The following is a 21146-nucleotide window of genomic DNA, read 5'->3' as shown; positions in this document are numbered from 1 at the left end:
AAAATAAAAAAAGATGTCATTAGAATTACCAAATGTTAAATCTAATCCAAGTGGTTGGGGTCCAATTACCAAATTAGAAAAATTCACCGATATCCCATATGCCCCATTCAGCAAAGGTGATAAAATTGGTAAATGCTCTGATTGGAATTCAAATGTCAGAAATTATCGTATGTTTCACACAATAGCATTAATAAAATACTAAAATCAAAATAGCAGTGGATATAGCAATAGCAATAGAAAAGAAAATAGTGTCACAAAAGAAATAAATCCAACGATATTAATTTTACGATTTTTTTTTTTTTTCTATAAAAACAGAACGTCAAAACTATGGTTCAAATGTTTTCAATCCATTTACATTTAAATTAGAAGATGATGAAGATAGTTTCAAATTAGTCGATTACACTAGAGTTTCAGCTAAACTTAAGAATAAAGGTAAAACTTATCAAAAACAATTCTATCAACAAAGCAAAAGAGGTGGTTCATCAAACAGAGGTGCCGCTCGTGGTAGAGGTGGTAGATACGCTAATAAATATTGGAATGACAGAAGACAAAGAAACAGAGAAAGCAGTATTGAAATCGGTTCAAGCTGGGAATCAAAAGAAGAATTTGATTTACAAACATTTAAACAATATACTCTCGAAAATTTACCAGAATCAGAAACTATGTATGTGATAAATATTATTTTACATCAACTATTCATATTAAAATTATAAATATATACTAATTTAATTTTATTAAAATTTTAAAACTATTAATTTATCAACAAATTATAAAAAATGAAATGATAAATTCAAATATATTTATAATAATCATCAAATAATCATAATAATAATAATAAAACAGTGGAACATATGGTAAAGTTAAATATTATAATAGAGTTTATGATAGAATTAATACAAAGAATGAAAAGAAATTACAAAAGAGTGAAGTTAATGTACCATTAATCCCAACTAGTGATGATAAAGTTATTAGAAGCGAATATATGAATGGTAATGTCTATGCTACTGACAGTATTTTAGCAATTTTAATGAGTGCTCAAAAATCTGTTTTCTCATGGGATATTGTTGTTCAAAAAGTTGGTGCTCGTCTCTTCTTTGAATTAAGACCAGGTACATCCGAACAATTAACTGTTAACGAAAATGTTTCATCACATCAAGATGAAAAAGATCCAATCAATACCTCAGCATCACTCTCAAGCGAAGCCACCCAAATTAACCTCAACTATTGGCAACAAGTTCTTTCATCCGATGCTGAACCAGTTGCTTTAGATAACGAATTACCAGAAGGTGAAGAATTTGAAAACACTGTTGATGTTGGTTATGCTTACAAGAAATGGGATCTCGGTGATGATATTGTTGTTTTAGCTAGAACCGAAATTGATGCCGCCATCGAAGATGCCTCTGGTGAACCAAAATTCATTTCAATTAAAGCTATCAATGAACACGACAGTAACAGATTTGGTATTGAGTTTAGAAAGAAATTAGATACACAAAGAGCTGCTATTCTTGCTACCGAAATTAAAAATAATTCAACTAAAGTATGTATAGTTATTTAATTACAAAAAAAAAAAAAAAAAAAAAAAATATTAATTTATTATTATTATTATTATTATTATTTAGTTTGCTAAATGGTCAATTCAATCAACTTTAGCTGGTTGTGAAATGATGAATTTAGGTTTTGTTTCAAGAGATTCAGTCCGTGACAATAATAATCATGTTATTTTAGGTACTCAATTCTATCCAGTTGCTGATTTAAATAAACAAAATGGTGTTGATATGAAGAACTGTTGGGGTATCATTAAACACATTGCTCAAACCTGTATGAAATTAGCCAATGGTAAATATCTTCTCCATCGTGATCCAAATCGTAATGTTATCACTCTCTACTCTGTTCCAGAAAATGCCTTTGATCAAATCGAAGAAGAAACTGAAGAAGAAGAAGAAGAAGAACAAAGCAAAGGTTGGGTTGATGAATCAAGAGAATAAAAAAAAAAAAAAAAAAAATATTTAAACACTCGAGTAAAATATATATATTTTATTAGTATATGTTAATTTATATATAAAAAAAAATATTAAAAAAAATAAAAAAATAAAAAAATTTTTAAAATATAAAATTAAAATACTTTTTATTATTAATACACACTCTATGTATTTAATAAAAGAGTAATATCATTGTCAATATATCCTTTAAAGTTTTATTTTCTAAATGCAATAATTAAGAAAAAAAAGACCATAAATTGTTTATTTTTTATAGATTCTCGTCTAATCAGCCCATACAAGGCATTTTTTGATGTCTGTATTTAAAAGAACGAATGCTTTTTTGTTCAGGGTTGGGACTTAATCAATTTTTAATGATTCATGGGATTCTGATGTTTTTCTTGAGAGCTCTATTAACATATATAAGTGCTGCAACGAAGATTGTATTTTAAAAATTAGCTATATTAAAATTAATTAAAAATATTAAAGCAATAATAATATCTATAAATTTGAATTATTACTTTGAGACCGATAAAAATTAATTTTTTTATGTTTGTAGTTGCCATAATAATAAATTATTTGTTCTGAGTTTGAAATCGAGTCAGGCTTTAAAGAATGGACCACATCGCCAATTAAAATAGATGTTACAGTGTCAGGGATAATATCTTTTGTTAATTCCTGATCAAAGCCATTGGTAAATCCAAGAATATTTAAATGTTTTGGAATTGAACCTTTTTTTAATTGATACTTGATGTTTTGTAAAAACAAGCTCTGTACGGTGCTTGGTATAAAATCAAGTGGATGATTAAAGCCATCAAGTAATAATAATTCTGAAATGGTTGCTAGATTGGTTTTGGGTAAAATTTGGACATCTCCAATAGCAAGGCAACAAGTTTCTAAATCACTAATATTACACCCTTCTTCGTAAATTGTAAAATCTTTACCATTAACTTTATTAAAAGAATTTGTATTAATATAAAATAAAAATAAAAATAAAAAATTAAATATAAAAAACTTACATTCTTGTGTTTTTAATTCTTTTTTAACTAAAGGAATTTCAGGTACTTCTAAATAGGTGGATATAAAATCTTTGATTGAGTCAAGATTTTTTATATGAATTATTAATTGAGTATCTTTATATTCTGGTAAGTTATTATTATTTATATTTGATAAAAGATTGTTACATTGATGAATGTGTTTTATAAGTTCAAGAAATCCATTATTATTAATACTATTATTCATATTATTATTATTATTATTATTATTATTATTCATATTCATATTATTATTATTCATATTATTATTCATATTATTATTATTATTATTATTATTATTATTATTATTATTATTAAAATCATTATTATATTTAATTGCATTTTTAATTATATTATCATATTTTTCTATTGTTGCTGTTATTGTTTCATTTACATCTGTATTTTCGGTTAGTTTAGTTATTAATATTCTTTTGACATCATTTTCTTTTGCCTTGATAATATCTATTAATTCCTTAAATATATTAAAAGTTTTTTCAAAATTCTTTGTATGTTTTTCTTTAATTTCTTTTAAGTGATTATTTGATTCATCCAATATTTTTTTATTATTTTCCAAATAGTTGTTTAGTTTTGGTATTGTTTCTATGATAAAATTTTGCTGTAATTTTTTTCTTATACTTATATCTTTTAATTTTTCAAAACAGTGATTTTTATGAATATCGGTAATACAATCAATACAGACAGGAGTGATGTTTGGACAAGTTGAGCATATTGAAATTATATCTTCATCGGAATGATATAAGCATTTAATATTATATTGTTGATTTTCTGACATTATTTTTTTTAGAATATAAAATATGGTTTATAATTTATTTATTATTAAAATTAATTTCTCTGGTGTGATTAAATTAAATATTAATTTTAAATAAAGAATGAAAAATAAAAAAATTAAAAAAATTAAAAAAATTAAAAATTTTAATTATTAATTTTTTATTTTCACACAAAATTTAAATTTAAGTTGCTTAATTTTTGATTAGAAAAAAAAAATTATTAAAAACTTTATAAATTAAATAATATATGTAATTTCTCTTTATTAACTGCAATACACAACACAAAATTATTGTAAAAGCGGTTCAAGTTTGCGCAAATTTGGAATAACAAAAAAAAAACCCACCAAATTTTTAACATTTTTTCGCACTAAATTTTTTAATAACAAATATGTGGGAAAACTTGAACCACTTTTATTATACCTAAAAATTAAAGAATTTATCTAATTTTAAACAGCTTTTAAAATAGAAATACAAGAAATTATGCATTTTCATAACAATACAGATAACCAATAAACATACTCATAAATTCAATATACTATTATCAAACCCATGTCCCCCCATATGAATAACTTATTTTAAAAGTTGTTGTTTGTAAAATTTCAAAACTCATTTTTTTATTTTTTGAATTTGTTTAAATTGATAATCTGAAATATTTAATATTTTTTTTTTGTAGAAAGTTATATTGTTTGAAATGGATTTGTTTTAAAGATTTATTAAAATTGTAACAGTGATGATGGTGAAAAAAATTTATAGTTTAAAATTAATTTTTTAAAAAATGTAAAAACAAAAAATTAATTAAAAAAAAAAAATTGGGTTTATTTCCCCACACATTTTTTACATTCAATATAAAAGCTTTTGTGTAAAGATTTAAAATTTATTAATTTTAAATTTTTTTTACATTCAACACAAAAGCTTTTATATTGAATGTAAATTTAAAATTAATAAATTTTTTTATTTTTTATTTTTTTATTTTTCCAAAAAAATATTTACAAATCCCATTACAACAAATATTGAATTTATTTACTAATAATTATTTTTTGATTGATCAATTGCAACATATGAAATGATTTTAGTTTTCATCCGAAAATAAATAAAAAAAAGTAATTTATATTTTATGAAAACATAAAATATTAAATCTAATATGATACTTACATCATTGTTTGAATATAAATTATAGAAACCAGAACTCTAATTATAATAATAAAAAAATATGCTTCCTTTTTTATTTTAAAAATAATTATTTCAAACAAAATATATAATTTTACAGAAAGATATTATTTTTTTTAATATTACTTTTTTTTTTTATTTTATTTTTTAAAGTTCCTTTTTATAATAAGCACAATTTTTTAAATTTAAAAATGGATGTCTGTAGTTGGAATAATAATAAATACGATGATTAGGGTTTGAAATGGAGTCAGAATCTAAAGCATAGACCACATCGCCAATAGCAACATTAGCTATAGAGTCAGGGATTATGCCTTTTGTAAAACGTTGAGAGAAGCCATTAGAAAATCCAATTTGAGTTAAATGATATGGAATTGAGCCAGGTGTTAGTTGATAACTGATTTTATGTAAAAACAAAAATTTTACGGTGGGTGGTATAAAATTAAGTGGTTGATTAAAGCCATCTAGTAATAATAAGAATGAAACTGTTGCTGGAATAGATTTGGGTAAACATTGGATAGGCCCAATAGCAAGGCAATTATTATTTAAATGACTAATATCATAGCCTTCTTCGTAAATTGTAAATTCTAAATTAAAAACTTTATTAAAAGTAATCCATATAAGTAAAATTAGTATAAAATAAAAATAAAAAATTTAATTTTAAAACTTACATTTTAATGTTTTTAATTCTTTTTTAACTAAAGGAATATCATCAAGTACTTCCAAATAGCTTTTTATTTTATCTTTGATTGATTCGAGATTATTTTCTTTAATTATTAATTGAGTATCTTTATATTCTGGTAAGTTATTATTATTTATATTTGATAAAAGATTTTTACATTGATGATTGTGTTTTAAAAGTTCAATAAAACCAATATTATTATAATTATTAACCTCACTATTAAATTTAATAGCTTTTTTAATTTTATTATTATCGTTTTCTATTGTCATTGTTATTATATCATTTATATCTGTATTTTCGTTTAATTTAGTTGTTAATAATCTTTTGATATCATTTTCTTTTGCGTTGATAATATTTTTTAATCGCTTAAAATTTTTAAAAGCTATATCAAAATTCATTGAATGGTTATCATTAATTTGTTTAAAGTGGCTGTTTGAATCTTCCAATATTTTTTTATTACTTTCTAAATAGTCGTTTAGTTTTGGTATTGTTTGATTATTATATTCTTGTTCTATTTGATTTCTAAAATTTATATCATTTAATTTTTCAAAATTATGGCCTTTATGAATACCAGTAATACAACCAATACAGACAGGAGTGATATTTGGACAAGTTGAGCATATTGAAATTATAACTTGGTGGGGATGATATAAGCATTTTATATTATATTGTTGATTATTCGACATTATAATTTAAAATATGGTTTTTACAAAAATTATTTATTATTAAAAGTGTTTTATAAAAACAATAATTTTTTTTTTTGTTAATTTTCACATTAGCGCGATCCAAAAATAAAAAATTTTAAAATCTTTTTAAAAAATCTATTAAAAAAAAAAAAAAAAAAATTAATATTTTTTTTAATTTTATTTTTTTTTCCACCAATTGAAATTCATACTGTCATTCTTTAACATTATAAAAATAATATTAATAGGGAAATAGATTATAACATCTAAATTCATTATACTGAAAAAACCACACCCGTTGTTTGAAGTGCTAATTTAGTGTTTCCATATCTCCAAAAATGTTTTTAGTATTACCAAAATTTATTTTTTAATATTAAAATAATTTTATTTTTTAAAGTTTCTTTTTATTTTTTAAATTTTGTTTTTGAATGTCTGTAGTTGCTATTATAATATATAAATATATCAGGGTTTGAAATGGAGTCAGGTGTTAAAGGATAGACCACATCGCCCATTATTATAGATAATACAGAGTCAGGGATAATACCTTTTGTAAAACGTTGAGAGAAGCCATTAGAAAATCCAATCTCATTTAAATGATTTGGAATAGAACCAGGAAATAATTGATATTTGATGTTATGAAAATACAAAAATTTTACCATAGGTGATATAAAATCAAGTGGTTGATTAAAGCCATCAAGTAATAATAAATATGTAACTGTTTCTGGAAAAACTTTGGGTAAACGTTGGATAGGTCCAATAGCAAGATTTCTAATTTCTAAATGACTAATATCACACCCTTCTTCATAAATTGTAAATTCTAAATTAAAAACTTTATTAAAAGTAATTAATTTAAGTATAATTAGTATAAAATTAAAATAAAAAATTTAATGTTTAAACTTACAATTTTGTTTTTTTAAATCTTTTTTAACTAAAGGAATATCATCAAGCTCTTCAAAATAGCTGTTTTTTTTATGTTCCTTTGAGTCGAGATTTTTTTCTTGAATTATAAATTGAGGATTTTTATATTTAGGAATATCCATTTCTTCTAAGTGACTGCTTTTTAGATCTCTGGCTGAGTCACTTACTTCTAAATAAGTGTTTGTTAGATCTTTGATTAAGTCATTTTCTTCTAAACTAATGTTACTAAAATCTGTATTTGAGTCATTTACTTCTATATAACTGTTTGTTAAATCTTTGATTGAGTCAAGATTATTTTCTTGAGTTATTACTTGAGTATCATTATATTCTGGTAAGTTATTGTTATTATTTATATTTAATAAAAGATTTTTACAATGATGATTGTGTTTTAAAAGTTCAATAAAACCAATATTATTTTTATTGTTATCAATATCACTATTAAATTTAATAGCAGAATTAATTTTATTATTATCGTTTTCTATTGTTATTGTTATTATATTATTTACATCTGTATTTTCTTCTAATTTAGTTATTAATAATCTTTTGACATCATTTTCTTTTGCATTGATAATATACTTTAATTCCTTAAATATATTAAAAGTTTTATCAAAATTCTTTGTATGGTTATCTTTAATTTCTTCAAAGTGATTGTTTGATTCATCTAATATTTTTTTATTATTTTCTAAATAGTCGTTTAGTTTTGGTATTGTTTGATTTTTAAAATCCTCCTCTATTTGATTTCTTAAATTTATATCATCTAATTCTTCGAAATTATGACCTTTATGAATACCAGTAATACAATCTATACATACAGGATAGTCATTTGGACAAGTTGAGCATATTGAAATTATATCTTCATTGGGGTGATCTAAACATTTAGTATCATATAGTTGGTAATTTGACATAGTTTAATATTTGAATTTAAAATATTGTTACAATAGTTAATTATAATTTATTAATTTTTAAAAAAAAATAATTTTTTTTTAAAACTTTTACACCAACGAGATCCACCAAAAAATTATTAGATTTTCTTTTTAAAAAAAATTTAAAAAAAATTATATTTTTTTAAAAAATCTTCAAATTGAAATTCGGATTTTTTAATTTTATATTTTAAAAAATAAAATAATTGAAATTTTTATAAATTTCTTATTGTTCTAAAATTATTCAATAAAGTAATAGAATTAATTTTAAATAAATTTAAAAAAAATATAAAAAAAATTAAATATGTTTTCTTTTTTATGTTTAAATATAATATTCTTTTTTATTTTTAAATATATATATAATTAAAACAAAAAATATAAAAATATATAATTTTCTTTTTAATTTATTTTTTAAATTCATTATAAAAAGCAATAGTACACAAATTAATGCTCTATAAATACCCCTAACTTTAATAAAAGTTTCTTTGATCTCACATGATGGAGATTTATTATAAAAATCTTTATAAGCTACTATATACTCCAATTCTCTTAGTATAAATATATTTATAAATAAAGACTACAGTTTTAGAGGCAACATCTAATACATACAAGTTTTAGAGGCTTATTATGTCAAAAAAATCAAGTGATAACTAAAAAATTTATAAAATATATCAATGTATTATTATACCACAAAATATATTTAACTTATAAAAAAATGATAGAGAAACCATTATAAAATGTGAGGAGGTATTACAAAAGCCTCTATAAAATATAGTTTATTTAATGATTTTGGTTGAAAGAATATTTTCCTATTGTGTCGCACAAAGTCCAACCATGGCTTTTGCCAAACCTATAATTTTTGTCATAATGTACATGTATTTGGTGATAATACTGGGAGTTTCCATAATATGGGTATGCTACATTGCCTAAAAAGATCTGTTTGGGAAATGCTGAAAAATAATTATTGGCAAATTGGTTATTAATAAAATGAAATTGTTGAGAAAAGCCATCACCAAAATATATAGTTTGAATAGTATGGGGGATTGAATCTTGGTTTAGTTGATAACTGATATTGAATAAGTATAATACTGTTACTGATGGGGGTAAAGAATCAAGAGACTGATTAAAACCATCGGGTAATAGAATCTCGGATACGTTTGGAGGAAATACTGGTGGTAAATGGCTACCGGGATATATGGCAATTAATTTGGTCGAATTTTCAATACTGCAACCATTTTTATATACGAAAAATCTAAGGCCTCTATCTTTATAAATTATTAAAAGTATTACTATATGCTCTATAATATAAAAATAAATATATAGAAATATTTACAAACCATATATTTTTGATGTTGATCTAAAGAATTAGACCCATTAGCATTATTTTGATTTTGAACTAAAGAAAGAAACCCATCAATATTTTTTTTAACTAACTCGAAATTAGACTCTTTAGTGAGCAATGATACTTCATTATATTGTGGATAGTTGTTAAAATTGGATAATAACTTTTTACAAATATGACTCTGCTTAACTATTTCTATGAATTGGTTATTATTTTGATTGTTATTTTTATTGTTATTTTGTGTATTTAAAATATTGTTAACTTTTTTATTACTATCTTCAATTGCTGATGTGAAATTATTATTAGCCTCTATATTTTCATCTAGTTTTGTTATTAATAGTTTTTTAAAATCATTTTCTTTAATATTAACAATATCTTTAATTTTCTTAAATTCATTTGTTAAAGTTTCTAAATTCTTTGTGTGATTTTCTTGAATTTGTTTTAATTGATTATCTGATTTTTCTAACTGACTTTTGTTATTTTCCAAAAGTTTGCTTAACTGTGGTAAAGTTTGGGTTTTGAAATCTTTGTTTATTTTGTTTTTAAGGTTGATTTCGATATCCTCTAAATCTTTAAAAACATGACCATTATGACTACCTATAATACATTTGTTACATACCGGAATATTATCACTGCATGTTGAACATATAAAAACTATAGTTTTTTGGGGATGTTCTAAACATGTAGTATCATATTGTCTATTTGTTGCCATTATTTTTATAAAAAAAAAATTTATAAAATGGTTTATATGGTTTTTTAATTTTTTTTAAAAAAAAAAAAATTTAAAAAAAAAAAAAAAAAATTTATTGATAATAAATTTTTTCATCAAAATTTTAAAATTAAAAAATTTTCTAAAAAATTTTTTCAAAATTTAATAAAATAAAAAAGAAATTTTTTCAACTATGGGTAGTAAATATAATTTAAAATTGATTTAAAAAAAAAATTGGTATTTGTGCCCCTCCACTTTGAAAAATTTATTTAGTATCTTTTACGACAGTTAAATGAACACACATTTTAAAAAAACCTTACAAATCACTATTTTTAATTGATAAATAATTTAGAAATTGAAATGAACAATCATTTCATAAATTTACAAGGCTTTAAAAAAAAAAAAAAAATTATTATTTTCATTTTAAAATAAAACAAATTATATTATAAATATAAAAACTAAATTCTAAAATGTCAATTATTAGTAAATATTTAAAAAATATATTTTAAAAAATAAATATTTATATTATATAGTAACCTTTATTTCTATTTTTTTTATATAGAATCTATTTCATCAATGAACCCAGTCAATGGTGCCTCAACTAAATCAATGTTAAGCTCATCAGGAAGTACTTTGTTCTCTAATAATGAATCAGCTTGCTTCGGTAATAGTTTTGGTGGTTCATGTGGTTTCAATCCATGCTTTAATCCATGCAGTGGTGGAAACAGCAATATTATCAATATCGATATAGATATTAGCCGTCGTCGTAGAAGATGTTGTTAGATTACTTTAAACAAAGAACTTAAATTAATAAATCTTTTAATAATTCTTTTTTTCATCCAAAAATAACATTTCTTCTTGATGGATTCTACATTTGATAAAATATAATTATTATAAATTTTATTTTCTATTAATAATTCTCAATTAATTCTGTCACAGAGTCGGGAATATGCATTGTATCTGGATTATAATAACCGTTTAATGTGAGACTGGTCAGCGATGAAGGAAGATCACCTACATTGATATTTTGATTATAAAAGAATCCTAAAGTTAATTTCTTTAAATTATTTGGAATGAAATTGAGTGGTTGATCAAAAACATCACCAAATGAGAGGATTTCTAATGAAGTTGGTAAGCAATCTTTTGATATTGGTTCGTTGTAGTAATCAAACACCAGCTCCTTTAAAAATGGTGGAAGAGTACCTTTTGTAAACAAAGAACTAGAGGTGAATGTGAGTTTAGTAATGCTTGGAGGAAGGACACCGGGCTCTAATGGTTCCGAAATGCCACCTATTTTTAGCTCTTCTACCAATGGAGGAATATCGCCTTTATTTAACTTTGGAAGCTGGCAAGAATTTTTAATTTTTAATACCTTTAAAGACAAAGGTAATGCATCAGGTACAAAGTCTACTTTACATGATAAAAACTGAAGATTTGAAGGTAAAGTATTTGGTTGTATTTGTTGGCATCCTCCCAACCATAACTTCTGAACTGTCTCTGGAATATCGTCCTTTTCTATTTTAAATCTATATGAAGGCAAACTTAATTTCTTTACTCTTCTTGGTATTATTCCGCCACCTAGATTGAAGCTATATGAAAATGAAAAACGAATATCTGTAAGTGAATCTGGAAGATCGCCATGTGAAAACTTTTGATTAAAAGAACGACCCAACTTGAGAGTTTCTAACAATGGTGGTAATCTACCACCACTTAAATCTTTATTAAACCATTTCCCAAAATCTAATGATTTCAATCCATTTGGGAAAAAACCTATATCTATCTCTTGATAAAAATATGTTTGAAAACTAATTTTTTGAACTGATGCTGGTATATCTCCAACTTTTAAAGCATCACCCGACGAAGTTTTAACAATTAACTCTAATATATAGTTTCTATGTGGGAAATTTCTTAATTTATCAATATATTCAATTGATATCAATCGATTTTGTTTATATAATTTAGTGTGGTATAAAATTATTTTTCTTATTACCCTATTTAAAAATAAATAAATGAATAAATCATTAGTATTTATTACAATTTATTCACAATTGACTAATATGCTATTGTTATTACTTATTTCTCCAAACTTTAAAAAAAACATTATCCATTATTATTTTTAAACTGTTCACACTTTTGGATTGTATTTAAAAAATTTTGATTTTTAATAAAAATAAAAAATATTTATAACAATTAAAATACAGAAAAAACACAAAAAAAAAAAGAAAACTATAAAAAAAAATGATAGTAATTAAAAAAAAATAAATAAAAAAAAAAAAAAAAAAAATTTAATAAAAAAAAATTTTGATAAAAAAAAAAATTATTAATTAAATTGTAAAATGATGATCTTATTTATGAAAATAGGGAAAAAGAAATAAGGGATTTTAAAATAATTTATTTAATTATTTTTTATAGCTTCTAAAAACTATTTATTTTTTAATTATGAATTAATGATTTTCTTTCATGTTGATGGTAGTGATGATGACTTTTCTTTCTTTTAGAAACACAACACAAGATAGTAACGACTATGGCAATTAAAACAGCACCACCAAAGATGGTACCAATGATAACTCCTGTATAATTAGTTGGTTTCTTTTCTTTATAAAAGATAGCTCTGACATTTCCATTTGAATCTGATTCAATTTTGTAATTTAAAGCTGTATAACGAGTTTGACTATTTATCCTTATAATTATACTGGTTTGTTCGAAAATATTATTTGAGTTTGCAAGATCACTGGATTGAACGATAAGAATGGTATCATTATCGGCTGGATTGGAACCTTGGATAAGTTGAATGTCGAATTGTGTATTATTAAGATTAAATTGATTAACTTTGATAATAGGTTCATTGTTATTGATGGAAGCATTTTGAATGGTAGTATATGAACCATTGACCATTGTAAAACCATCTAAGATAGATATACCTGGGGAAGTAATGGCTAAGGTGGATCCAGCTTTTTGTACAATTGATTTGATTTTGCAACCACTATCGATAGTGGTTCTTCCATATGAATTAACAGAAGAATCAACATAAGAATTATTTGAAATTATTAAAGAGGAAAATATGGTAACATCGAGTCTATTACTTGAAATACCACCATAAAGTGTCAAACTACCACTGACTAAAACATTTTTGGCTAATGCTTGTTGGCTAACAGTGAGGGATCCAGCAATATCAATGAAAATGAGACCATTAACCGAAATACTATTGACATTAGAAACATTTTCGAGGGTTACATTTGAATTTTGACCGGTAACTGTAACTGTATCTAAATTACCTATGAGTTCGAGACTACCTAGTGAAGTAACTGATAAATATGGTTGATATAAATAAAAAGTGGTAACCTTTTTAGAGTCAGTAATAACGAGGGTACCATTGCCTGTTCTGAATAAATCGTTAATTAGACCACCAGATGGTAAATAAAGTGTACTTCTATCTTCGATGGTGAAAAAATTTAATGGACTAAATGGCTGAGTTGCTAAATAGAGAGATGATTGTTCTATAACATTGACAAGTGATCCACTCAATAAAGAATCAATTTGATCAATATGAACTGATGATCCACCTTCAATAGTAAAATAATCAGAGAAAAAGACTTGATTCATTGTACCATTAGAACTAATTTCAACCCATTGATAAAAAGCGATTGGAGAAGCAATATTGAAAGGACCTGTAATTTCTACGGCTCCATTAAATTCTAATAAACCAATTTGGCTACTCCAATTCATTGGGGCTTGTAAAGAAGCTGGACCATTGCTAACAAATGAAACATTACCAATAAAGTTTGCTGGAATCTCACCTAAAATCTCTGTTTGTGTTACATTAATATATCCATTGCCTTGAACTAATAAGTTTGTGTTATATGATTTGAAGTTACCCAAGTTATAAACGATACCCTTGGTACCATCAATTGTAACATTTAAATTACTCATAGTAAATACTGAAACTGTAAGATTTGAGTTATTGATTAAAAGATTGGTTATTGATGGGGATGATGATGGCCCAGTAATGTTGAATGAGTTTAATGAAATATGAAAATTTTGGGCAACTAAATAAATATTTGAAGTTGATTCTACACTTGAAAAATCGATAACAACATCATCGTTTGTGAGTGGAACTTGATTATTAGTCCATACTTCTTTTGATGATAAGTCACATGGATTATCGTTAGTACATGTATTAATTATATTATTATTAAATACAATCTGTGCTATAATATTATTAAAATTTAATAATAAAAAAACTGTTAAAAAAATGTAATTATATTTCATTTTTTTAAATTTTTATTTGTTTATTTTTTATAAAAATATTTTATTTTTTAAACAAAAAAAAAAAAAAAAAAAAAAACTTTATACAAAAAAAAAAAAAAAATATTTTAAAAACCAAAAAAATAATATTTTTTGGAAACCAGAAAAAAAATATTTTTTTTCGAATTTTTAATAACCATCAGATATTTTTGATTTTTTGAGTCTAATGAACCTTAACATTTAAAAAATATTAACCCAGAAAAAAGAAAGGAAAATTTCTAAAAAAAAAAAAAAATTCCAAAGGAACCAAAAACATCCAACCAGAATTCAATTTTTTATTTATTAAAATATTAGAAAAAAAAAGTAATTATTTTCTTTTTTGGTGTATGTACTTTAAAAAATAAACTAAATAGATGAAATGATATGAAATTAAATAATTATCAAAAGATTAAGAAAAAAAAAAGTTTAAAAAAAAAAATATTGAAAAATTAGGTTTTTTTTTTTTGTATACAATATAATAAAAAAAATTAAAAAAAAAATTTTTGCAAAAATTTTTATTGTTATATATAGATTTTTAGTTTATTATACATTTTGATTTATCAATTTCTTGAAATGTTTTAGCTCCTGAAGCTTCATAATTTTTTTTGATATCCTTTAATAATTCGAAAATTGCAAAACCTATATTTTTTTTATTGACTGATGGCAACTCATAAAATTCAGCGTCAATCGATTTTGCAAAATCAACAACTTTTTCCGTCGAAACACAAGTACTGTAGTTGGTACTGTTTCTTTTATCTGTATTGATACCCAGTAGGAGTAGCGATGGTTTAAAATTATTTAATGATTTGTAATAGGGACTGTCGGATATATTGTGAATTTTTAAAATTTTATAGTCTTGATATTGTTTATACCAAACATCGATAATACTTTGAAAAGATTCTTGTTTAGTGATATCATATACAAATATTGCTCCGTGTAAATTCTTGTAATATAGGTCCCTAATAGTTTTAAATCTTTCCCAGCTAACGTTTGCTGCATGATGCTTGAATATAGAAACCCTAATAAATTTATCATCTATACATATATTTTTTTTACTATATATTTTATTATCAACATCTATCAAATCGTGATCACCTAAAATTATAAAAAAAAAAAAAAAAAAAAAAAAAGATTAGATATAGCTATAATAATTTTATAATAATAATTTTTTGGGTCTTTTAATTACCGATTAGCAATAAATTAAAATAGTAATGAATATCATTTTCGATCGGAATATCGAAAATGGGCTCTGATATTAATAAATCTGATGTTGGTATCGATGACATTGATGATGACTTGGGAATTGATTTATTTGACATTATTTTGTTTATTTCTTTGTTTCCGTATTATTTCTATTGATACTGCAACTCTTCACAAAAAATTGTAACACAAAAAAAAACAAAAAAAAAATTTATTTTAATTATTTTTGTTTTTTTATTTTTTTTAAAATATAGTCCCATCATTACAAATGCAAAATATCTTTTTTTTTTTTTTTTTTTTTTTTTTTGTTTTATTTTTATTTTTTTTTATCTCGAAAAAATAAACTTTGCGGGCATTATTGTAAACCCCTATTTTTCCAAAACACAGGTGGTCACTGAACCGTTATATACATTTTAATTATATATGGTAATATAATTAATTTAATAAATTTAAATTTTATAAAATTAATTTAATAAATTTAAATTTTATAAAATTAATTAAATACATTTTAAATTTGATAAAAATATAATACATTTTATTGATTGTTTTTTTTAAGTTTTTTATTTATTATTCAACTGTTATGTTATTTTAAATGAAGGAAAAGCAATGTGGTTAATTATTTCAATAATAAAATTTGGAAATTAAGTTACCCATTATATTAATTCTCAGATTATTAAAAAAAAAAAAGATTTTTTAAATTATCTTAGTGATTTTTATAAATTTGTGAAAATTGTTTTTAGCCATCATATAATTATTAAAAAAAATAAATAAATGATTATGTAACACTTATTACTTTTTTTATTTTTTATAAGAAAAAAAAAGAAATTGGGTCTGTCGTTTTTTTTAATTTTTTTTTTTAAAAATTAATTATTTTTTTTTTTTTTAAAATATTTCATTTATTTATTATTTTTATTTTTATTTTTATTTTTCGCACAATAAAGAGAACTTTTGTAAGATATGGATTTGTCTGAATTGGTCGACTTATATTCGACAAGTGGCAATAGTAATAATAATAATAATACCAATAATAATAGCGATACTGTTAATAATAAAAACAATAATAATAAAAACAAAGGGCTAAACAATAAAGGAAAAAAATTGAATAATAAAAGAAATAATAGCAATTACAAAAATAACAATAATAATAATAATAGCAGCGATAGTAATGCTCCAACAAGTAATGCAAACAATAATGAAAATATAAACAATACAGAAAATTCCAATTTCAATGATGGATCCTCTGTAAATAACAATAATAATAATAATTATAATAATTATAATAATAATAATAAAAATAAAAAAAACAAAAGAAGAGATGACGATGATGATGAGGATAAAGAAGAAATGAGAAGAATAAAAATGTTTAACCAAAGATTAAAAGAAATTAAAATTCAAGAATCTCCAGAGGATATTGCACGTTATTTAGAAGAGAGAAGAAAAAGGTATCCATCAAGAGAAAATATTGAAGCAAAGAAGAAAGAAGAGGAAGAAGCTAAAAAAAGAGGTGAAATTTTACAAAAAGAAAAGAATAAGCAAAATAATAAAAAAAAACCAAAGAAAAGAAAAGAAAACCCATCAACAGAGACTGAAACTGTAACAAAAATCAATACACCTGATGAAGATAGTAATAAAGACACAATAAATGATGACAATAAAGTGATAAACGACGAAACACAAGTTAAAAAACAAAAAATTGTAAATAATATTGATAGCAATGAAAACATTAATAGCAATAGTAATAATAATAATAATAATATAAATAGTAATAATAATAATGATAATAACAATAGTGATAATAATAATAATGATAATAATGATAATAATATGGATACTATAGATAATATAGATAATAACAACAATACCGGAGTCGTTGAGGAAGCACCATCAACACTTGAATTTAATAAACAACCCGAAATTGTTAAATCTGTTCAACCTAGCTTCCCAAAGATTAAAGGTCACAAAAAAACAAAATCAAGAAATAAAAATAAAAACAAAAAACCAGCTCAAAAGGAAGAGAGTGAAAGTGCCACTAATCAATTCAGAGATTCTTTATTTACAAAATTATACGAAAGGGAAATATCTGCAGAAAATAATATAATTTTACAATGTTTTAGATTTTTTGCAAATAAACTAAAAGAATAAATAAATATAAATTAATAAATAAAATATACCTTAATAAATTATATTTTACACAACCAAAATAAAATAAAATAATTTTTTGTATTATTAGCAACACAAACACACACACACACTCACAAACACACACACACACTCACAAATCTAATATTATTTTTACTAAATTTAATTTAAACAAAAAATTTAATATAATCATTTTTTTTAAAAGAATGAATTTTCATATCAGGAAGTTCTTTTCGTTTTTTTTTTTAGTTTTGAATTATTTATTTCAATCATTTTTTAAAAAAAAAAAACTAATTTTTTTTTATTTTTTAAAATTATTTTTTTTTAAAATTATTTTTTTTAATTTTTTTTTTTTTTTTTTTTTTTTTTTATGTTTTCGACATCAAATCATACACATATATTTTTTACAATTTTTTTGTGTTTTTCATATTAAATAATAATATATATAATATAAAAAATGATCTCAAGAGTATCACTCAATAAATGTTTATCAACTGTTCAAAAGTATGCAAACATTAACATTTAAATAAATAAAAAAAAATTACGAATTTATATGACAAAAACTGAGTTTTGTTGCATATAATCGAAAATTATAGTTTTTTTTTTTTTTTTTAAAAAATAATAAAATAAATAATAATATCACCTGTATAATCAATCGATAAAGATAAAACATTGTCTAATTCATATAAAATCATTTATATTCTATTTAGGTTAAATAAAAACCAATTATATAGAGCCAGCACTCGTTTATACTCAACTGATGTTAAAATAGAGAAAACTGCCAACGGTGCTCAAAGTGGTGAAGAAGTTAAAGATATTGTCGAAAGAATTTCAAAACTCTCATTATTACAAGTCACCGAATTAACCTCATTATTACAAGTATGTGTTTTTTAAAAATTTTTTTTTTTTTTTATTATTAGCATCAAAAATCATAACTACCATCAAATAGTTACAAGTAACGACCTTTCAGCAATATAGCAAAACTATTTAAATGGAAAAAAAAAAAAAAAAAGAAATCCACACAACCAACCTTATCAACTGTAACTGTTTTTAATGACAGCATTTTATAAAATCCATCAAATATATTCAATATTAGTATAATCATTGATATTATATGAAAAGATTATTTAGGTGGTACAGCATTTATTCAAACTAAATATCCATAATGTATTATAAAATATTAAAGTAGTAATGGTTGTTTGATGGTAGTTAAAGTTTAATGATGAGCAAAAAAAAAAAAAAAAAAAAAAAAGCAGTATAGTTATAATTAGATCCACCAAAACTAACCTAATCATTTTTATTGTTTTATTTTAGGCCAAATTAGGTGTCCCAGATATGGACTTTTCACAAATGGGTGGTGGCGGTGGCGCTGGTGGTGCCCCAGCTGCTGCTGCTGCTCCAGCCGCTGCTGCTAAAACAGAATTCTCAGTTAAACTCATTAAAGTTCCAGATGGTGCTAAATACAAGATTATTAAAGAATTAAGAGAAGTTAAACCATCACTCAGTTTAATGGAAACTAAAGGTCTTGTTGAAAAAACTCCATCAGTTATTGCAGATAAAGTTTCAAAAGAAGAAGCAGATAAGATTGTTGCTAAATTAAAGGCTTCTGGTGCTGAATTAGAAGTTGCTTAAACAATTTAATAATAATAATAATAATAATAATAATATAAATTTCGATAATAAATAATGCACACACATATAAATAAACAACAACCAAAAAAACTCACCAAAACAACAATTAAAACACAACATAACAACACAACAATAACAACAACAATTAACACCTATAGTAACGATAATGACAGTTTAAAAAATGTTTAAAAATTTTCTTTGTTTATAAAATCATTTAAAATTTTTTTATATATATAATAATATAATAAAAGAAAAGAAAAAAAAAAATAAAAAAAAAATTTTAAAAAAAAAAAAAAAAAAAAAGGATTGTATTTGTTTATATATATATATTATATGTTTTAATACATATAATATATAGGATAAATTTCTAAAATTTTATTTATTTAATTTTATTTTTTTTTGGAATTAAATATATTCCTAACTAATTATTTATGAAAATAAACTCGTTTGATTTTATGTTCTGAACGTATAAAAATAATAATAATTAGAGAATTTGGGATTTTTATATATTTTTATTTTTTATAAAACATAATTATATATTTACCCTTTTCTTTTTAAAAAAAAGAATTCATATTTGAAATATAAATTATTATTATATATTTTACATTTCTATTGTCGATAAATTATTAATAACCCTATTCTAATTCTACTTGTTATTATTATTATTTGTTTTTTATTTTTATTTTTTTTCGGTTTTTTTCTTTTTCGATGACCATCTATTTTATTATTATTATAACTATTATAATTACTTTTATTATTATTATTTTTATTAATATCTATATTATTGCTATAAAATTACAATTGCTATTGTTTATATTATATAATGGTTAGTTAATTTTTTTATTAATTGATGGTGAAATTGGGACTGTTCTCCTTGGTAATCTACTGCTACTTGTGCCACTATTATTAATGTGGAAATAAGGAGATAGATGGATAAATAGTATCATTAAAAAGAATATAATTAGTATAGTCTCTTTAAATGAAATTGGCAGCAGGAGAGAAATAAATAATGAGGCAGATAGTATAATTAAACTAGCCATAATTAATGTGTGATTTTTTTTTTTTGTTTTTTTAAACTGGGCAATGTAGCGTGATTTTTTGATTTTTTTAAATAATAATAATAAATAATAAGTCGTTTTTCTGAACACTACTACTTTTTTATGTATATATATAAATCTCAATATTAATACTATTTCATAAATAAAAAATTTAAAAATTTAAAAAAATTTAAAAAAAATAAAAATAAAAAAATAAAAAATTAAATAAAAATTAAAAAAAAAATAAATATTAATATGAACTATAAAATATATTTATATAAATTTTAAAGAAAAAAAAAATAAAAAAAATAGTTTTATAGATTTTGAAAATAAAACAATAATAGAAATTTCTGAAATCATTTTTATATTTAATATTATTTTTTTTATTTTTATTATTATTATTCTTTTTTTATTTTTTAATTTAATCAATAAATAATAATAATAATTTGAAAAAATGTTTTGAATTATATATTTTAATAAAAAATTAATTTTTTATTTATTTAAACATTGTTGATTTTTTTTTAAAAAAAATATTGGCATAATAAAACAATATTTTAATTAGGCCTCTTTCTTTGAAATTGAAAAGTTTTTAAATGTGAACTAATAGTTTTTTTATTTCTTTAATCCTCTGGAAAGAT

General features: G+C 22.3%; 10 protein-coding genes across 10 annotated transcripts; 3 read left to right on the top strand and 7 right to left on the bottom strand.

Annotated features, from left to right (window-relative positions):
* Positions 1–13: 13 nt before the first annotated feature.
* On the top strand, positions 14–1985 carry DICPUDRAFT_85658 (eIF-3 zeta; the record flags this gene model as incomplete). The annotated part of the gene is made up of 4 exons (XM_003282864.1): positions 14–167; positions 316–664; positions 844–1537; positions 1620–1985. The coding sequence occupies 4 exons, from the start codon at positions 14–16 to the stop codon at positions 1983–1985; spliced, it is 1563 nt and encodes a 520-aa protein (XP_003282912.1).
* Positions 1986–2477: 492 nt separating this feature from the next.
* DICPUDRAFT_24909 (uncharacterized protein) lies at positions 2478–5463 on the bottom strand (the record flags this gene model as incomplete). The annotated part of the gene is made up of 2 exons (XM_003282811.1): positions 2478–2806; positions 5190–5463. Coding segments are annotated over 2 exons (603 nt in total), but the record flags the coding sequence as incomplete, so codon positions are not given.
* A 2285-nt stretch (positions 5464–7748) lies between these two features.
* Positions 7749–8150, bottom strand: DICPUDRAFT_24875 (uncharacterized protein; the record flags this gene model as incomplete). Its single annotated transcript, XM_003282810.1, has 1 exon — positions 7749–8150. A coding segment is annotated over one exon (402 nt), but the record flags the coding sequence as incomplete, so codon positions are not given.
* Positions 8151–8904: 754 nt separating this feature from the next.
* DICPUDRAFT_96216 (uncharacterized protein) lies at positions 8905–10219 on the bottom strand (the record flags this gene model as incomplete). The annotated part of the gene is made up of 2 exons (XM_003282809.1): positions 8905–9430; positions 9499–10219. 2 exons carry the CDS (start codon positions 10217–10219, stop codon positions 8946–8948), a joined length of 1206 nt encoding a protein of 401 aa, XP_003282857.1. The 3' UTR covers positions 8905–8945.
* A 907-nt stretch (positions 10220–11126) lies between these two features.
* Positions 11127–12324, bottom strand: DICPUDRAFT_146461 (uncharacterized protein; the record flags this gene model as incomplete). Its single annotated transcript, XM_003282808.1, has 2 exons — positions 11127–12207; positions 12290–12324. The coding sequence occupies 2 exons, from the start codon at positions 12322–12324 to the stop codon at positions 11127–11129; spliced, it is 1116 nt and encodes a 371-aa protein (XP_003282856.1).
* Positions 12325–12649: 325 nt separating this feature from the next.
* DICPUDRAFT_73841 (uncharacterized protein) lies at positions 12650–14485 on the bottom strand (the record flags this gene model as incomplete). Its single annotated transcript, XM_003282807.1, has 1 exon — positions 12650–14485. The coding sequence occupies one exon, from the start codon at positions 14483–14485 to the stop codon at positions 12650–12652; it is 1836 nt and encodes a 611-aa protein (XP_003282855.1).
* A 550-nt stretch (positions 14486–15035) lies between these two features.
* Positions 15036–15819, bottom strand: DICPUDRAFT_73840 (uncharacterized protein; the record flags this gene model as incomplete). The annotated part of the gene is made up of 2 exons (XM_003282806.1): positions 15036–15595; positions 15687–15819. The coding sequence occupies 2 exons, from the start codon at positions 15817–15819 to the stop codon at positions 15036–15038; spliced, it is 693 nt and encodes a 230-aa protein (XP_003282854.1).
* An 838-nt stretch (positions 15820–16657) lies between these two features.
* DICPUDRAFT_73839 (uncharacterized protein) lies at positions 16658–17842 on the top strand (the record flags this gene model as incomplete). Its single annotated transcript, XM_003282863.1, has 1 exon — positions 16658–17842. The coding sequence occupies one exon, from the start codon at positions 16658–16660 to the stop codon at positions 17840–17842; it is 1185 nt and encodes a 394-aa protein (XP_003282911.1).
* A 454-nt stretch (positions 17843–18296) lies between these two features.
* DICPUDRAFT_24961 (uncharacterized protein) lies at positions 18297–19471 on the top strand (the record flags this gene model as incomplete). Its single annotated transcript, XM_003282862.1, has 3 exons — positions 18297–18343; positions 18550–18718; positions 19154–19471. 3 exons carry the CDS (start codon positions 18297–18299, stop codon positions 19469–19471), a joined length of 534 nt encoding a protein of 177 aa, XP_003282910.1.
* Positions 19472–20298: 827 nt separating this feature from the next.
* On the bottom strand, positions 20299–20511 carry DICPUDRAFT_146457 (uncharacterized protein; the record flags this gene model as incomplete). Its single annotated transcript, XM_003282805.1, has 1 exon — positions 20299–20511. One exon carries the CDS (start codon positions 20509–20511, stop codon positions 20299–20301), a length of 213 nt encoding a protein of 70 aa, XP_003282853.1.
* Positions 20512–21146: the final 635 nt, after the last annotated feature.

The sequence above is a fragment of the Dictyostelium purpureum genome (assembly GCF_000190715.1).
Source record: "Dictyostelium purpureum unplaced genomic scaffold DICPUscaffold_1, whole genome shotgun sequence".
Classification (NCBI taxonomy): domain Eukaryota; phylum Evosea; class Eumycetozoa; order Dictyosteliales; family Dictyosteliaceae; genus Dictyostelium; species Dictyostelium purpureum.
The sequence above is the reverse complement of the archived record's forward strand: the minus strand, read 5'-3'. Positions and strand labels throughout refer to the sequence as shown.